The 19,427-nt window shown below is 36.4% G+C and overlaps 1 protein-coding gene and 1 long non-coding RNA gene across 3 annotated transcripts in view; one reads left to right on the top strand and one right to left on the bottom strand.

The window, feature by feature from the left end:
- mpp3a (MAGUK p55 scaffold protein 3a) overlaps positions 1–19,427 on the top strand; it is a 39,020-nt gene that overhangs the window by 5,288 nt on the left and 14,305 nt on the right. For both annotated transcript variants that reach the window (XM_067418833.1, XM_067418832.1), the window contains exons 2-12: positions 13,191–13,246; positions 13,331–13,449; positions 13,620–13,697; positions 14,004–14,084; positions 14,183–14,320; positions 14,746–14,827; positions 15,348–15,433; positions 17,816–17,890; positions 18,004–18,200; positions 18,680–18,744; positions 19,238–19,258. In XM_067418833.1, the coding sequence (XP_067274934.1) occupies positions 13,210–13,246; positions 13,331–13,449; positions 13,620–13,697; positions 14,004–14,084; positions 14,183–14,320; positions 14,746–14,827; positions 15,348–15,433; positions 17,816–17,890; positions 18,004–18,200; positions 18,680–18,744; positions 19,238–19,258 (979 nt within the window). In that variant the 5' untranslated portion in view covers positions 13,191–13,209. The remainder of the gene's footprint in view (positions 1–13,190; positions 13,247–13,330; positions 13,450–13,619; positions 13,698–14,003; positions 14,085–14,182; positions 14,321–14,745; positions 14,828–15,347; positions 15,434–17,815; positions 17,891–18,003; positions 18,201–18,679; positions 18,745–19,237; positions 19,259–19,427) is intronic.
- On the bottom strand, positions 2,571–4,895 carry LOC137053636 (uncharacterized). The gene is made up of 3 exons (XR_010899949.1): positions 4,777–4,895; positions 4,137–4,174; positions 2,571–3,445 (listed from the first exon to the last, which is right to left on the bottom strand). It is a non-coding gene; the product is annotated as an uncharacterized lncRNA (long non-coding RNA).

Here is a 19,427-nt window from a genome sequence, read left to right as displayed (position 1 = left end):
GCTCGTTCCGTTATGTTTCAGATGCGGTTCATATGAATCTGCTGTATATTGATATACACGGTGTTGCCTCATTCCGTATCGTCTCTTAAAAATATATTGATATATTGTACAAACTTTATATACTGCCCAGCCCTATTCTGAAATTCAGCACACATCCGTGAGAATTAGGAAGGCCAAACAGATTTACTATCTGCTGAAGACTGTGTGACCTAAACGGACCTTTAAAGCCAATAAGGTTGCAGAGAGGTCTTTGAGTGTATGTGTGTGTGTGTGTGTGTGTGTGTGTGTTTGTGTGTGTATGTGTGTGTGTGTCTTTTTAACATCTAAGCCAAAAAGAACTAAAATGGCTCTAAGCTGTTCTGGACAGAAATAGTGCACATGATGACGTGTTCATGCATTTATGCCAAAACTCATATTTATCTTTGTAGGTCTATGACCATGCCCTATAACACAAACATTTATACTCATTAAACTCACACACTCATTCCATAGACGTGGTTTTTATACTGTACAAACTGTATTGACCCTCCCCCGTCTAGGCGTTAAGGGCATTAGCAATACAACAATGCAAAAATATGCATCGTGGATAGTAACAATCTTCATTGTGTATTGTTTAATCAAAAATAAAATTACTTTTAAAAAAAATCAAGTTTAGAGTTTGAATGTCCGTACGATGTAACGATTACCAGTTTCACGATAAACCACGATAAAATTTCCTGACGGTTAGTAATATTGTTTAAAATTTAATTATCATTAAAACCGTCAGTGATTATCACGATTTTGAAAACTCGCGGTAAATCCTGTCCAGTCTGGTGCAGGCGCGCGCAGCACGTGACGGCTGTTTTCTGAGAAGAAATGACAGAAGGCAGTGACAGTACCGGGAGATTTTCCAGTCTTCTAAAAGTAAAAAATCTGAGGCGTGGCCATATTTTGGCTTTTACAAAAGTCCTAAAGGGGAAAATGAATCAAAGAGGCTCTGGTCACCCTGTCTGCAGCAGAACATGCCAGAAGAAAGTCGCTGTATGGGGGAAACACTTAAGGCGGGCGTACACGATGCGATTTTTGCTATCGTACGAACTCGCAGACGATTTTTTTTTCTCGGGAGAAATCGCGTGGACATCGTGGATGCTCGTATGGTCGCGGCTCGCACCGTGTGAGAGGAAATACGAGACGAGCCGAGCACGTTAAGAGCACCTCCCGACCTTACGATCATTTTTAAACATGTTTAAAAAGTTCGGGGAGTCGGCCCGATTTTTACCAGCTCCCAGCAAACACAGCAACGTTGTAAAAACGTTTTTTTCACGTTGTGAAAAGGTCGCGATAACGTTTTTATCCGACGTATTTAATACGACAGATGTCGGGTTTTTTTCACGTTATAAATACGTTTTTTCACAACGTTGCAGAAACGTTCTTATAACGTCTTTATCACGTTCCCACGTCTCCTTGTAACGTTGCAGAAACGTCTTTATCACGTTACCGCGTCTACTTACAACGTTGCAGAAACATATTTATAACGTTTTTTTTATCACCTTACCATATCCTCTCCTTCCAACATTGCAAAAATGTGTTTATAACGTTTTTGTCACCTACCACGTCCATCTCCTTCCAACGTTGTAGAAACGTACCACATTCAAACTGGTTCTTCACTTCACACATGCTGTGATCAAAATGTTTTTTTGTTTTTACTGTTATCTTTAATATAAAAACAATATTATAACTACAGTAAGAAAAATATATTGTGGTCTTTTTAGATCTCTGTATAATTTGTCAAGGCTAATCACACGTTATAATATTTCTGTCAATCTTAATATTCAGCTTATTAATAACGCTTTTTACATTTCACCTTACCTGTAGGCCTTACCTCTGTTTGTTTCCCATTTTATTAAACTACATAAACATATGTAGTACTAATAATTTATACTACACACAACATTTGTCAGTCATTGTATTTATTCACACAATATAAAAAGCAATATGATAGAGGTAAGTTCACAAAAAAAGAAAAATCTGTCATTTACTCATCCTTACATTATTCCAATCTAAATCTGTATGACTTTCCTTTGTTAAACACAAAGGGAGGTGTTAATGTTAACCTTAAGTCAGGAGATATTAAGCATAATGTTCCTTATACACTATTCACTTTTTTGAACAAAAGAAAGTGAATGGTGAATAAGAAACATTAACTCGAATGTCTAACAAAGTCATACAAGTTTGGAACAACAACAGAAAAGTTACATGATAACAGCTTTTTCATTTTTAGTAGAGATAATGTAAATTGAAATCATTGAGATAATTGTAGAAGACTACAATTAAAGCTCTCATTAATAATAAGAAAAAAATTCTAAACAGATAAATAAAAATACCGGTATGCCAATAAAACAAAATGGTACAAATAAAGTACAGCACATGCAAATTATGCAATGACTGGGAATTTAAATAAGAACATGAACAAAAAAATGTAGAGAAAAATCCATAAAAATTCAGTGCACAGATGTTATAACAAAAGAGATTAATCTATAAAATGTAAATTCTCATTTTAACTAATTACAGATTATGTTATGCATATGTTATTTTACTGCAATCTATTTTTTCTATTGTACCTGGTGTACATTAAACAAGCTAAAAACCCCAGGAACAAAACCCAGAAGTTTTTATAAGCTGTTGACCCCAAAAAAACAACGAGTGTTTAAAGACTAAAGTGGATACAGGCACTTGAGACAGAGCGCGTCATGCTATATTACACTGAGAACTACACACACTGGAGGGGAAAGTAATCAGCGACAGGAAATATAATATATAATATATAAAACTGACATTTGGATATTTAACAAAAGGTTTACTGCACACGTAGGCATATGGAGTGTCAGGATCCCAAAATTGACCCATTCTTCTTGCTGAAGCTTCACGTCTTATTGCCTGTATCCACTTTTGTCCTTAAACGCTTGTTTTTTGGGGTCGACAGCTTATAAAAACTTAGTTATGTGTTTTTTACCTTGTGTGCTGCACACCTCGTCACATATGAGCTTTTAGACATTGCCGTTTTTGTTATAAGTAAAAAAAGACGAGGTGACCGCTTCACGCAACACAAAATCAATGGAGAGCGTTGGAATGTTTCCTCCCCGGTGTGGGCGTGGCCTAAATACACTCTGTCTCTATTATTGTTCAATAAATAATATTTTATAATATTGGCATACCTGATTTTGAGAAACAGTCAAGTGTTTTAGTCTGTTTCACATTGGTACACTAAATAGATGTATTATAGCAAACAAAGTTTAGTCGTGTTCCTGAGTAATATCTGCATGCACCTAATTCTGCAGAGAACATATAATACACCATTAGACAGCAATCCATATGAGACAGAAGTCTGGTCTGGAAGGTGGATCTGGAACCAACTTCTGTCCTGGTTTTCACAACATCTCTTGTTTATCCCTCTTCACAAACTGCCCTGAAATACAATTCAAACATCAACAAGGATTGTTATAAATATAATGTGAGGTTCATACATTCACAATGCTCATCTGGCCTCGGTGGTGAAGTGTGCAGAAAATTCTGCCGGACTGAAATTTAGTCTTTTAGTCTTACCCTTCTTATACTAATGGTAACAAATTTATAACACAACAATAATTCACTCTCAAAACTACCTCTCTTTAATACTGCAAATACCACGTAGAGCCAAACATGGATGAAATCACAGAATCCAGTCACAAATGGAATTTACTGTAGAATTTAAGCAGAACGTTACAGAATTTGAAAATATTCTTTATGTATAAATCAAAATAAGGGCTCTACAATGAATCAGATATTGATACAGACTAGTGTCTGAATATTAAAGCTCAAAAAGACTGGAACTGAAATCTGAAGTCTTTGTTCTGCCATGTCTATAGTATGTAAATAACTACTACTACTTAAACCGAAGCACGCCAGACACTCGTGATGATTTCAGTATCTACTGTCTCCCTATATGCACACATGAACTGCATCTGCAAAGTTGATCTCAGAGTTAATTAATGAACATTTAACCATTTAATTTGCTAGAATGATCAACATATACACACATGAATGTATGTATGGTTGTATGTATGTATGTATGTATGTATGTATGTATGTATGTATGTATGTATGTATGTTTTACTTACAAGTCAGATGGTTCATAGTGCTGGACAGCCATCACAATCTAGGAACATAAACAATTTGTCACAGAGCCAACAATAAGTGGTAAACTATACAATGTCACTCAGGTAGGTTTATTAGAAATAAATAAACTAGTGCATAGGTGAAAATGCAGCAAAAAAAAAGAAAAAAAGATTAATATACAGGATATATACAATATATAATATCGTAAGATACCAGAATTTACGTTTAGGTTTTACAGATGCATGGTTATATACGTGGTCAATACTTGTTTACTATGACAGATCAAACATGTTTGAAATAGCGCATGTGACGTCACCGAGTCACGTAAAGTGCAAACTGTTTGGTTAAATACTTAAATTAACGTTCCTTTCATTCAACCATTGACAAATAGCCAGCAAAACATTAACAAAACCTCTTATCTACACATAATATGGAATTAAAAGCCCAACTTTCATAAATAAGAGCTCAGGGCTATAGCCTAACGTTAACTTACCTCTCATTAGCCTAACGGTTAAGAGGCTAACGGACTTTTTCCGAAGACACTAAACCATTTCTTAAAAGTAAATATTCAACAGAAGCGTGTTAGAAAGTGTCAAGAACAGTTGTATGTATTATATGTGTAATATTAGGGACTTAACTTACCTGAAATTAGTGAAAACAACAGTGACAGACGGAGCTTTGCTGCTTGTTGTCAGACGAGCTGCCCCGTTTCCATGGTAATTCCATCTGCTCCAGTTTGTTTAAAAGCGACTCGAATGTTCAACACGTGCAGTGTTGCGTTACCATGAATACATATTTTTATACTGAAGTATAATATCCCGATAGTTAAGTAGGCCACCGTTTAAGTGGAAACTGCAGCCTATGCCTACGTAAAACTTTAAATGGAATGAGAATGAAAGCTTGTATAATATAATATAATATAATATAATATAATATAATATAATATAATATAATATAATATAATATAATATAATACTCTAATATAGCTATTCTATCAGTTAAATGAGCACCTTAAAGTATATTCACAACATTGATATAGAATGCTCAGCTCTGCATCAGCCTCATCTGTTACTCGATCAGTCACTGAATCGTTGATGTTAAAATGTTACTGTCACGTTCTGTTTATATTCTGTGTATATTTTTCACAAACAGAACGTAGCCTACCGTTGGAGGTTTGGCATATGGTTGTATTTTGGTACTACCATGACGTTTTTAAAACGTTTTATTCCAACGTGCAGATAACGTTATTTTAACACCTGAATAAAACGTCTCCCAAAAGTTGTAGTTTGGTCTAGTTTTGTTTTCGTAGTAAACAAACGTGATATTTACGTTTTTTTGACTACTTAAAGAAAACGTCCCAGATTGGTATTTTCACAACGTTTTTAAAACGTTTTATTTTGGTTACATTATTTTTCTATTTTAAAAAACGTTTTTAAAACGTCTTTAAAACGTTGTACTACAACATTACCTAATTGCAACCAGAATACAACGTTGTGGAACGTTGTAAAAACGTTTTGTGTTTGCTGGGCTGTCCCCTATTGCCAAATCATGCACAAGCACGTCACATACGCTCAATCTATATGACTAGCTCAGTGGCTGCCACATACTGCGTTCACACACACACACACACACACACTTTCTCTCTCGCACGTGCACTCTTCTCTCTCCCTCCTGTTGTTTCGGTTAAAAGGAATGGCTGTTCTCTGCTTTTCAACAAATCATTTTCACACCTTTTTTCTTTATTTTTTTGTATCTAAAGCCATCAGCAACATTGAAAGCTCCGGTGTCTGTGTTACATGAAAACTCGTGTGATCGCGGCCGGCTCGCGGTGCAAACAGTCGTGCCGTGTACCAGCTGATTTGATGCGATGATCAAATTAAATGACTCGTAGCGTCTGCAATATCTCACGACCTTCCGAGTGTCCGAATTCGCACAGTGTACGCCCGCCTTTAGGGAAACACTTCAAATCTGCTAAGATTTGCGAACGCAAGGCAAGTGGACTTTGACCTCCATACCTATGTCCATACCTACCTACGTCTGGGAAATAATAACGTGAAGCTTGAGCCAAAGACGAACGAACACGTTCAGACACGACTAGGGTGACATTTAAGGAATAATAATCAGGGCTTGATAACAATCCCCGTTTGTGTTTATTTCGACTGTGGCGTGTAGCCTTACGCTGTCCAGGGTTTGAAAACCACTGTCACCTACTTATTATAGGCTTCTCCAAAAGCTATCTATTATAATCGAGTTGCGCATTATAACCTATCACACGTGTTTCTATTGAGTTTATGAATGCAATGTCTAATAATCAGATCATCATCAGCGGAGTTTTGTTCAGAGCACGCTCTCACTGTAATCTGCACTCAAAGCAGAGATGAGCGTGCGATGTACGCAGGAGATGCATTCAGTATACGGTTGAATGTTTTTGTTCTATTTCAGCAGCGAAAATAGTTCAAAACAAATACCGCAGAACCATAGTGCATCGGATATGACTGGCATAAAGGTGGCTTGACGTTCGAGATAATTTAGGGGCCGTCTCTAAAGTTACATGGTTATGCGCGTTTGCATAACACTGACTGTAAAGTGTTCATATATATAATGCACACCTTTTTTATTTTTGATATTTAATAAAATAAACTGTCAAATCATATTAAAATATGGATATGATTTATTTTCCTGGGATACTGTTTGGGCTCAAAATATGCTAGATTTAAATGTGTCATAGCTGATGTAGGACACGGATGAGAATATTGTTTGAACATATTTATAGAGATAATGTTAGAGATTCTATTTACAGCAAATTATTACTTATGGTGCTATTGATGCCGGCCAATATAAGGAAGGAAATCCCACAGAATACAATGTTGCTTTTAAAAAGTGCATAGAACTGCTTGATTTATTTGTTGTTTGTTAATTTTCAAATATAAAAGTTGTTGACATGTTTTCAGTGTGTGCATTGGTTCTTTTTGAACACTTTATCTAATTTGAACAAAACCGTGATAATATTGATAACCGTGATAATTTAGGTCACTATAACCGTGATGTGAAAATTCAATACCGTTACATCCCTAGTCAGTACTACATTAAAGTACTATATAATGTTGAATATAATATAGTATAATGGGGGAATATTTGTGGGTCCAGATAATGCCAAATGTCTCATGTTACCAGCAAAAAGGGCCTACATTATTATAAATATATCTAGTCAGTGACAGTCCAAGCAAGGGTATTCGTTTAAAATAATTCTGTATTTTCAGCTTCAGAATTATGAATATTTTTATTCTGGTGTCACCATTGACCTGTGCATTATGTTACCAGTATCTAGTCCAAGCCTATTCATTAATTTCCACCCCCAGCTCCAATATAATACCAAATTTAACATTTGAATCAACACTACATTTTATGGTAACCTTTTACCATATTGGAGCATCGCAATAATATTGTATCGTGAGTTCAGTATTGTGATATGTATTGATTGAACTGTGACAGGGTATTGGTACGCCCTTGCTAATAGGGCTGGAATGATTTGACCTAAAATATAAATCTCGATTAATTCCACATTTTACCTCGGTTACGATTAATAAATGTGTATTAATAAAATTTGGCCTACTTCGGATAAAGGCCTACATTACATTTATTTGAATGCATTAATGAGAGAATGATTGTGCTTGTGATCTCTATTAATTATGAAGCTCTGGTAGTTACTTCAAAGGTAGACAGGTCTATCACAGGACAGCGTTGACAGTGAGTTTCTGCACTCCTCTTTGCACGTTTTTCACATAATATGTGAGCTATTGTCTGTTAGTGTTTGTGTTTCACAATATATCAGGCATTAGTTCAACATAATACACATCCGATAGTCTAAAATCGCTTCAATGTTCAAACAGGCGTAAAACACATACAATTGACAAAGATTTGTGGGGATGGAAGTGAAAGTGATCTGGCTTTAGGGCATGCGGGTTGTTAGAGACACGACACAACTCGGCTCTCTGTTTCACAGAAAAAAAGCTCATGAGCACTGAACGGAGATGTATGATGAGATCATTCTGTATCATTTATATGTTTGTTTCCTCATGGGGACCAAATAAAAAGTCCCCAAAGGTCAACATTTTCTGGTATTACTATTCTTGTGGGAACATTTATCAACAATGTAGGGAAAGCTGTGTGCATTCAGGTTGAAGTCCCCACTAAGATAGAAAAACATGAACACACCTTTAAATACACACCTCATACCCCTGTGTATTGCTTCCACAAAGCTCTTTTGCAAATTACATCATTACCAGAACAGCATAAAGTGGAAATGACATTATCCTTTAAAGCAAAACTGATTGTGGATTCCTGTCTGTGGTATTCATGGTTGGATTATTTGTTTATATCTCACATTCACTCTCCTGATATTGAGAATTTAATGCAGCTTTATTGTATTATGGCCTGCAGCTATCCATCAGCTCCTATTTTATTTTTTTATTATTTGTTATTATTTACAGTTTTTTTTTCTTCTTTTCACTTTGGTACTACTTTCACGGGCAAGGTGTACATTTTCAAAACTCATAGTACTAATATCCCAACAGATCATAAAAATGTCACTTTTTTTCAAACATTTCAGCATATTTTCAATTGTGTTAGTACACTGTTAAAAATTATTTAGAAAAAAAATTACCTGGTTGCCTTAAAATTTTGAGTTCATTGAAATTCAAATTGAGTTAATACGATGAACATTTTCCTTTGCACTACACAAAATAAGAGTTTCAGCTACATAAATATTTAATTCACAGTATCCACCTTTCATAAATCTCTTACTATCAAACTTTTAATTTGAACCTCTTCTCATTCAGTTTAATACATTTTTCTTTTATTTAATCCAACTGATCGTAATGGTTAATCAACAAATCATTTGGTAAACATATAAACTATATATCTTGTGTGGCATCTGTAGCCTGTGTTACTGTAATTCAGCAAGGAGGGTGATTTGAAACATGTATATTGCATTGTTTGCTTTTGGATGAACCGATTGTTAAAAGTACTAAATTGAAAGAAGATCATACAGTTGTGTTTCGTTGATTAAACCAAACGTTCTCATTACATATTACAATAATCTTGTGTTTAAAACAATGATTATGTGGAGTGAAAATATGTGCAACTGAATGAAAGCATGCGATCAGGTTTTGAAAGAATGACTAGCTGTGTGATCACTTTGGATTTTTGTACTAAGAGTTTTGAAAATGTACTTACTTGTACCTTACTTGTAAAAATTGTACCAAAGCAAATAAAAAAAACTGTATTAGATGTATTCATTTTTTTTTTTTTATAAATTCATCTGTGATTTGCAAAATTATTATGCACATATATGTATGTATGGCTTTTCAGATGCAGGTGTGTTTTTTATTTTATTTTTTAACAGACACCAGGAAGTGTATACGCTGTTATATTGTGTCACTATATAGAGCAGTCACATACTCTATGCACATCTATGTGTTCACATCAGGGTGATACATAAAATCTGTAGGATTGGTTGATTGGTTTGACTTCAGCCAGCTAAAGTACAAGTGTGTTCATATATACAAACCTGATTCCAAAAAAGTTGGCACTGTACAAATTGTGAATGAAAAAGGAATGCAATAATTTAAAAATCTCATAAACTTATATTTTATTCACAATAGATTATAGATAACATATCAAATGTTCAAAGTGAGATATTTTGAAATATACAGGTCCTTCTCAAAAAAATAGCATTTGTGATAAAAGTTCATTATTTTCCATAATGTAATGATAAAAATTTAACCTTTTATATATTTTAGATTCATTGCACACCAACTGAAATATTTCAGGTCTTTTATTGTTTTAATACTGATGATTTTGGCATACAGCTCATGAAAACCCCAAATTCCTCAAAAAATTAAGTTTATTTTTTATCATTACATTATGGAAAATAATGAACTTTTATCACATATGCTAATTTTTTTAGAAGGACCTGTATGCTCATTTTGGCATGAGATCTATACATTCCCAAAAAGTGGGGACAGGTAGCAATAATAGGCCAGAAAAATTAAATGTACATATATGGAACAGCTGGAGGATCAATTTGCAACTTTTTAGCTTAGCTGGCAAGCCTCTCGGAGTGGCAGTGTCTCACAGAATTCAAGATGGGCAGAGGATCACCAATTCCCCCAATGCTGCGGCTAAAAATAGTGGAGCAATATCAGAAAGTATTTTCTCAGAGAAAAATTGCAAAGAGTTTACAAAAAATCTGGAACAATCTCTGTGTGTAAGGGTCAAGGCCGGAAAACCATACCGGAGGCCCGTGATATTCAGGCCCTTAGACAGAACTGCATCACAGACAGGAATGCTACTGTAATGGAAATCACAACATGGAATACTTCCAGAAAACATTGTTGGTGAACACAGTCTACTGTGTCATTTGCTGTTGCCAGCTAAAACTCTATAGGTTAAAAAAGAAGCCGTATCTAAACATGATCCAGAAGCGTAGCCGTTTCCTCTAGGCCAAGGCTAATTTAAAATGGACGGTGGCAAAGTATAAAACTTTTCTGTGGTCAATCAAATAAAAAAAAAAAAAAGTTCTTTTTGGAAAACTGGGACGCCGTGTCATCCGGACTAAAGATGAACAAGGTCAACCCAAGTATTATCAGCTTACACATCTGGAAAAGCACCATCAATGCTGAAAGATATATTCAAGTTCTAGAACAATATATGCTCCCATCCAGATGTCATCTCTTTCAGGGAAGACCTTGCATTTTCCAACATGACAATGCCAGACCACTTTCTGCATCAATTACAACATCATGGCTGCGTAGAAGAAGGATCCGGGTACTGAAATGGCCAGCCTGCAGTCCAGATCTTTCACCGTTAGAAAACATTTAGGACATCATAAAGAGGAAGATGCGACAAAGAAGACCCAAGACAGCTGAGCACTAGAAGCCTGTATTAGACAAGAATAAGACAACATTCCTATTCCTAAGCTTGAGCACTTGTCTCCTCAGTCCCCAGACATTTACAGACTGTTATAAAAAGAAGAGGGGATGCCACACAGCGGAAAACATGACCTTGTCCCAACTTTTCAGTTCAAACATTTGATATGTCATCTATGTTGTAAAATATTGAAATTTGAAACTTTCACATCATTACATTCTGTTTTTATTTACAATTTGTGCAGTGTCCCAACTTTTCTGGAATTGGGTTTGTACAATGAACACATTTCTCAGTCTTGACATATCCACCTACATCAGTATTCATTCTAGACTCTCAGTCTTATTATAGAGGCAAGCTTCACTGTAGCTGATTTCTGACTGGTTCAACTGATAAACTTGTTAGAACACCTAATACTCTGAGCGTTGCGAGGAAGGAAAAAGCAGCAGTAGAGTTTCTATTTTTTGTCTCTTGTCTCTTTTCTAGACAGATCAGTGCTTGTGGAAATGCTATTTCTGTTCCACTTGGCACTCTGAAAGTACTGCACGTCTGAATTGCTCTGGGAGAGTGTTTGTGAGGGAGAAAGAGTATAAAAGAGGAAGTTGTGGCAGCACTCTGAGCTTTGAGTTCCTGCTGATGTGGCCTCTCTGCACCCACAGAAGAGCATCCCTCATCTCTTACAGTCACTCTCTCTCCTCTATTCTAGCACTTTATCATAGCTGAATAGCCATTAATCCTATCAAGGCAATGCACACTAGCTCAGTAGAACTAAATTAAATATAAGTTGCAAGCTTAAAAGTATTGGGATTTGATGTACTGATCCAATGCAGGTATTTAAACAGATTACTATGGCCTTGAATACACAAAATAGACAGATGGTAGATGAATCATACATTGTAAAACAGGATTTTGTAGATTAAAGATAAAGAAAAAATAACAGGTGCTTTTAACAGGGTTAACAAGGAGTTACCTATTGGTTTCATGGTCCTGTCACCTTTGTGAGTTTGTTTCTGCTCAACAGTGATGGTATTGTGAAATGCCATTTTTTTTTTTTTTTTTTTTTTTTTTTTTTGAGTGTTCAGGGTGCTGCAAAGTTCAGTTCAATTACTGGGACAATGTTTTACAAAGTTTATAAATTATGAAATAATTCTAAAAAGCGATGAATATTTAACCGATTCATTAAAAAGAACTGGTTCATAATGCCAGTGTAACCCGTGACAGTACATTATGGCAGTGTTTTTTTTCCATCCTGCTTCCTGTGAAAGTACACTGGAACGGCAGTCAAACCCTTGACGTCCCACCTGTGAAATCGAACTAGATCATTGTACTCCCAGTTACGAGTTCTGAATTTACATAGACCGTGAAACAACAAAGGCAACCTCTACAGATGCGGTGTTTATGAAAGTCGTACATGGTATTTTACAAATTACAGTTTTCCTCAAATAAGTAAGGAGTAAGCACCTTAGTTGTTAGAAATGATTGGTCCATCATGCTTTGTTTAACATTCCCTTTCCTTTTGCTCAGGCATTTTGGCGTGACTTTGCCTGGTAGGCTACAAAGTCGTGAGTCGTGGTTTGAAGGCATGACTTGAGGGCATTCCAGGCAGGTTTTTGAGCCCGTAAGTTATGATGACTTCAAACCACTATTCACAACTTTGTAGCATTCCAGGCAAAGTCCTGCCAAACTGCCTGAGCGCAAGGAATTGGGGTAGCTAGATGTAAACAAAATTGCGCAATTGGGGCATGATGTAACCCTGCGTTACAATGAGCCCTATTAGAAATGCTATTATATTCTATACTTTTATGAATTCTTTTGAGAAACCATGAGAAAAGGTTGAATAATGACTGAGAGTCAATCTTTAGAAATTAATCATTATTATTATGCAATTTGGAGTATTTGGATTATTCGGACTAGTGGTTATGGCCCTCGTTTGCAGGTAAAAACGTAGACGCTAAAGATGTAATTATACAACTCTATGGAAGATATCTGAAAGTTAGTGTCGCAAATGTTTACTTTTTCCAAGTACTTTATGCAAACTTAAAATTTCAATGAAAACTATCAATACAATAAACACTGTCAGGACTGTAGTGTGCATATACTGCTATAATGGTTACTTCTTCTTTTTTTAGGTCAAGACATTCCTTATCGATGAAAGAAGCCATGCCAGTCCTCTCTGCAGGAGCAGGTACGCTGCACAAATGTATAAATATAAACATAAACACTTACGTACAGTCACAAAGATGCTTACCGATCCCCTGGGTACATGTAGGGTTGCATGAGACGCTTGCCCTGCTGACCTCACAGCTGCGTCCAGATGCCAATCACAAAGAGGACATGGTCTTCCTCAAGGATGTCTTCAGTGAGAGAAGTCTCAGCTATCTGATGAAGGTGTGTTTGTGTGTGGGGGCTTTGCACTGAATTTGCCTCATATATGCAGCATCATATGTTATAAATTACTTAATACATGCATTATTTACCTTAGCTTAATTTTAAGGTATGGTAGCAAATGTGTAAAAATCTTCTCCAGCTCTTGTATACATATGTGTATTGTGTTTTAGATCCACGAGAAGTTGCGCCAATATGAAAGGCATAGCCCCACCCCAGTTCTCCACAGTGCCTCCACTCTGGCAGAGGATGTAAGTGCTGCAGTCTGTCATAAATCCAACACCTCAGGCAAGATTAATGGCCTTTTACAATAATATATGAGACTATAGTTAATGGAATCTGTGGGGAAAAGAGGGAACCTTGAAATGCTTGACAAAGCAGCTTTCTGTGTTACACTTTCTTGAGAAAGTTAATTAAATTTGTGTCTCTAATGTTTCTATTCTTTGAGGACAATTTTTCTTAAAACGTCCTTTGAAGTCAGCTAAACCAATAAAAGAAATTAGAAGACTATATTTTTAAAGAGATTTTGATTTTGCTCTACCCTTACTGATTGGTAGGTGGCAGAGGAGTTGCAAAGTGGACCGATGAGTGTTGAGGAAAAGGAACTGCTACATTTGCTGACATCACCTCATCTCAAGGTACAAACAACATTTTCATTTCATCACAGTGTTCGATCTGAATTAAAATGGTTGGCCGGAATCAAAATCTAGTTTTTCACATCCCTCCTGCTTGTTAGGCGGTTTTGTCAGTTCATGACACGGTGGCCCAGAAGAACTTTGACCCTGTGCTGCCTCCTCTTCCCGATGACTTTGAGGATGAACTAGACGAGGACTCTGTCAAGATCGTCCGCCTAGTCAAAAACAAAGAGCCACTGGTGAGAGAAAGAAACCATGCCAGTTGTGATTTTGCTATTATTTACGTACTATTATTTTGAATGTATCTGTTTTTATTTTAATTTTAGTTTAAGGTGTAGTAATGTAAAACTATTGATTTATTTTTGGTTTCAGTTTTATGAAATAATTCAATTTAGTTTTAGCCACTTTAGTAAGGTAAATTATTTCAGTTAGTTGCAATGTAACATTTTTAATTATTATTTATTCTACAAGTTTTTCATCTAAAATATATATTTGATTTTATTACAAAACACAAGAAAGCAAAAGTTGCAAGAACATGTATACACTATAAGTGTGACTAAAACGTCTAATAGACTTTTAGAGGTCACCGAATATGATTTCAATCAGATAATCAATCATTATCAATATTTAGGTCATTGTAGTTTGGTGTTTCTCTGTCTCTCAGGGTGCCACTATTCGGCGGGATGAGTCCACAGGGGCTGTGATTGTGGCTCGGATCATGAAGGGTGGGGCTGCAGACAGAAGTGGTCAGTGAAACTTAAAAGAAATATGTCTTTAATCAAGACATCTCATTTTACTCCATGCTGGATTCCAAATCAATCATGATGCAAAGCTATTTTACCAAATATACCCTTGAAATATGTTTTATCTTTTTCAATTACCATTGAGTATATCAATGAAAAACAACTACAGTCTTCAAAGGTTTTGTATTCATTTCTAAACCCATTGAAGTGTCTGAATATCCCTGCACCTCTACTGAGCGTGCTAGATACGCCTATTTTCATGTACGTGATGGGCACTGTGCTGTATATCTGCTGCAATGGCCCGTCTGTGTGTTCAAAGAAGGTCTCCCGAGACTCAATCAAGAGAATCAGTGGACTCACTAACCACCTGACCACAGCTGTTGCCATGGGAATAGAATCCAGATTTGCTGTGTGTGTGGTGGGAATGATCTTGGTCATTAAAAATGTATTGAACTTATGCCTGTAAAGTATATTGTGGATCAAACACAGCGGATGCAGCTTGAACAGTAGTGAATCTCCATAGGTCTGGTGCATGTCGGAGATGAACTGAGAGAAGTCAACGGCAGCTCTGTAATGCACAAGAGACCAGATGAGATCAGTCAACTACTGGTAAGAACTTCCTCCACATTTATTTATAATTGTGTTATAAAACATATATAACATATAAGCAACACACAAGCACAAAATTAACAACACATGCTTCCTAAATTTTGTATCAAGGTATTTTCTATCATCAAAGCATTTCAATCTTGACACAATATTTTAAAGAGATAGTTCACCCAAAAATGCTAATTCTGTCATCATTCGGATCACGTGTCAAACTTTGGTGACTTTGGCGATCTGAGTGATGGCGATCGATACACTGATTCATAATGCTTTGAAGCTTGGGGGAGCTGTGTTTTGAAATCGACCATCTCTATATAAGTTGTTATTTAGTTTTTTTTCGCGCATAAAAACTATTCTCGTCGCTTCATAAAAGTATTGTAGAACCACTGTAGTGAGATGGGCTTTGTAACGACATGTTTAGTGCCTTTATGGGTCTTGAGTGAGGAAATGACATTTGTGTCAATGAAGGCCTTTCTGAGCCATCAGATTTCATGAACGACATTAGGGTAAGTATTAATGACAGAATTTAAATTTTGGGGGGAACTAACCCTTTAAGATAAGTTAGATTAGCTTACTCCTCGTAAAAAATAAAAAATAAATTGTTTATCACAAAATACTTCTTAATTCATGAAAAAAATCACAATAGGCCACAAGTGTAATATTAAGAAAATAAATTTGACTAATATCTCATTGTCTCTAAGAGAATATACGGCATTAATGCAGCGTCACTCAGAGGCCACAAGCTCGGGTAGTTTTTACTTTCAGTTTCTGTACTGAATAATTGACACTTGAGTTTGAGACTTCTTCACTGGCATAACTCTCGCACAAGGTTTGCACATCGTGATAATACCTCGTCCTGGCTCGTCCTCACGGTTTAAGATGCAAATATTTTCAATATTGCGATGTGGAATTTTTCTTTATGGTCACGCAAAAGGACGGACAAACAATGATTTAGATTTTAAGCGCATAATTTCCAGTGATAAAATTAAGTAGGATAAATTATTAAATAAAACAATTACACAATTATTAATTATTTAACTTAAAAAGAAGTTAAATAAAAAACTAAGAAGAAAAATTAAACTAGTTTGCTTAATCTCTACGAATACTTTTGCTGAATATATTGTACATATATTTAGCAAAAGAGTTAATTTCTCTAGTGAACTAACCAGCTGTGGACACTGAATGACTTGAATGACTGAAATTTCATGCTGTGACATTGTTTACAAGCTGTTTTATTGGCATCTTACCACCATTGAAACACTGATTGAGTGATTAAATGACATATTATATGTTTCAGTAAGATGTATCCTTAACATACCTTCAGATGTTAATTCAATGTATTCTTTGTAGAGATGATCGTGTTCACTTGCGCACAGTTGTGCCGTGCCTATACAGTGATATTAGCCTGACATGGTCATACTCAATTCTAGGGTTCGCGGGTTGTTTTCCATGTCTGGTTGAAGTTGAAGTGACCTGAATTATGTGATATTTAAACCCAGGAAAGCGAATTTTAGTAGGAAACCTTGCCAAAATAACACACATTTTACCCCCCAAACGCCATTTTTTTCAGGAGAATCCAGATTTTGTTGTAAAAACTTGGCAACCCTGTCTGCACACGCGCTGGAATAAACGATCTTTGGCGGTGTTGTAAAATAAAAAAGAATTTAAGGATACACAGTTACTTACCAACACGGTCATCATTTCAGAGAGAAGAGGTGAATGCATATACAAACAAGCTCTCCGTTTAGGATTTGAACAAATTCAATCCACGGAAAGCGTCTTTGATGACGTGCATGATTACGTTACTGTTTATCATCTGTCCGTCATCGTCTAAAACCCGCCCTGATGATTTCATTGGTCGGTATAGTTTCTGTTCGGACATAATTACTCCTCTATGGATCAAGTCCGGACCAAACTGCCCAAGCTCAAATGTTGTGGGCGGGGCTGAGTTCGGCTGGCATCCAGGCTACAGTGAAATCTAATGACACATTAAAGAGCGTCAAAACGGCATTTATCTTTGAATTTCATGAGAAAATGGACAGAATACTTAATATGTTTGGGAACTCGGACTGAAGTATGCTCCACGTGTAAAACAGGCCTACTGTTAACTGTAAACAAATGCTTTTTGTACTGTTTGGTACACACATGCACCGTACCGGAAGTTTTGTACCGTATAAGTGTACCGTTACACCCCTAGTTGACGTGGACCTGCTAAATAACAAACCTCCAGGGAGTCGCCCATAAAAAAAAAAAAGAATAGAGAAGAGTCTGCTGGTAAAAAGAGAATGCATAATAAGAAAGAGTTCATAATAAAACAAGAATCAACATTGGCTTGATTTTTTGTAACCAATTATTATATAATTTTAGCAGTTTTCTCTTTCTTAGTCTCAATCACAAGGCTCTATCACACTGAAGATCATCCCAGCAATCAAAGAGGAGGACAAGCTGAAAGAGAGCAAGGTGATTGACTATAAATAAGCAAAAAACCTAGTAATTTAACAGTAACCCGCCCAGCAGTATTTTTGTCTTGTCCACTGACTTTGTATCTTGTTTTTATGATGTGTATTCTTCAGGTCTACATGCGGGCACTGTTTGATTACACTCCTCTGGAGGACAAAGCCACGCCGTGTCAGGAGGCAGGGCTTCCGTTTAAACGTGGAGATGTCCTGCAGGTGGTCAGTCAGGATGATCAGACGTGGTGGCAGGCCAAGAGAGTGGGAGACTGCAGCCTGCGTGCAGGACTCGTCCCATCCAAACAGTTTCAAGAGAGGTGGGACAAATCATCCATAAAACACACAGTCTACTACCTCAGAGATGTTTAGTTTGCATGAAACTGCTAAATATTTTAGGAGCCCCACTCAAAAAAACACAAAAAACACCTTTTGCCTTCTACAAGTGTACATTCAAATCAGTTATTTTTTCACATGGGTAAACCAACACAAGGTAACTTAGGTTGCTTAAAAAACAAGTGTCTGTAATATCAGCATGCGGTTTTCTTAGGCTAAATCAATTAAATCAATTATTAATTATTCCCCCTATGGGTGTTATTAGACAGAGATGGGCCAGCCTGTATTTTGGTCTTTCATCTCAGTCGGGTGTATTTTGGCTTGATATACCAAGAATAGGATTTTGTTTGATCTTGCGCAATAGTATATGATGGCTCAAGTCAGACCAGTACACAATATATTTGCCAAGGGATTGGATATTTTCAGCTGTTTGAAGTTCTCCTCATATGGTGTTCTTCCTCAGGCGGATAGCCTACAGAATAAAAATGGGCACTCTTCAAAACTCCAAGTCTCCCAAAAAAACTGTCTGTGAGTATTTCAGTGATTCTCCTTTCCTTACCAAAAACCTGTTCAGTTATTAATCAGTGTTGACTAACGAGGGTGGGGGGCATCATTTGCTCGTGTGTGCTTGTGTGAAGTGGCCAGGTGATTATTGAGCTCCAACCAAGCGCTTCATGTTCACTAATCTAAAGCTGATTAGAGAACAGACACATCTGCAGTTTAGCAACATGCCCCCCCCCCCACGCACTGTCTCCCTCACTCACAGACTCTCATTACATGTATTATATCTGCTCCTCCTCTGCTTTTTCCTTTATTACTGCATCTCTATGTGGTCTATGTACTCATGAGCTCACTGTTGACCAGCATGATGTGGGAAGGATGTCATTTATGAATAATCTCTATTTAATAAATAAACTCCAGGGCCAGTGTAGCAAATTTTCCTGTTCAGAGTAAATTAAGCAGTTTTGGCTTCTTTTGTTGTCATCATATATTTTCCTTTTCCTTTTACTGCTGACACCAGATGACCAGGGATGTGATAAAGGTGGGATTTCTAGATTTGAGTTCACGCATTCACACTAAAACACACATAACACACACGTATTGGTACCACAGTGATTAGGAAATTAGGCCAGTCTTTCACCTAATCTATTTTAATTCCTGGACAGAGACTACAACTGCTGTTCTGCTGTACAAACACACACACACACACA

This window comes from Pseudorasbora parva, chromosome 2, assembly GCF_024679245.1.
Source record: "Pseudorasbora parva isolate DD20220531a chromosome 2, ASM2467924v1, whole genome shotgun sequence".
In the NCBI taxonomy this organism is placed as follows: Eukaryota; Metazoa; Chordata; class Actinopteri; order Cypriniformes; family Gobionidae; genus Pseudorasbora; species Pseudorasbora parva.
Note: the sequence above shows the minus strand (reverse complement) of the source record. Positions and strands in the feature narration are given on the sequence as shown.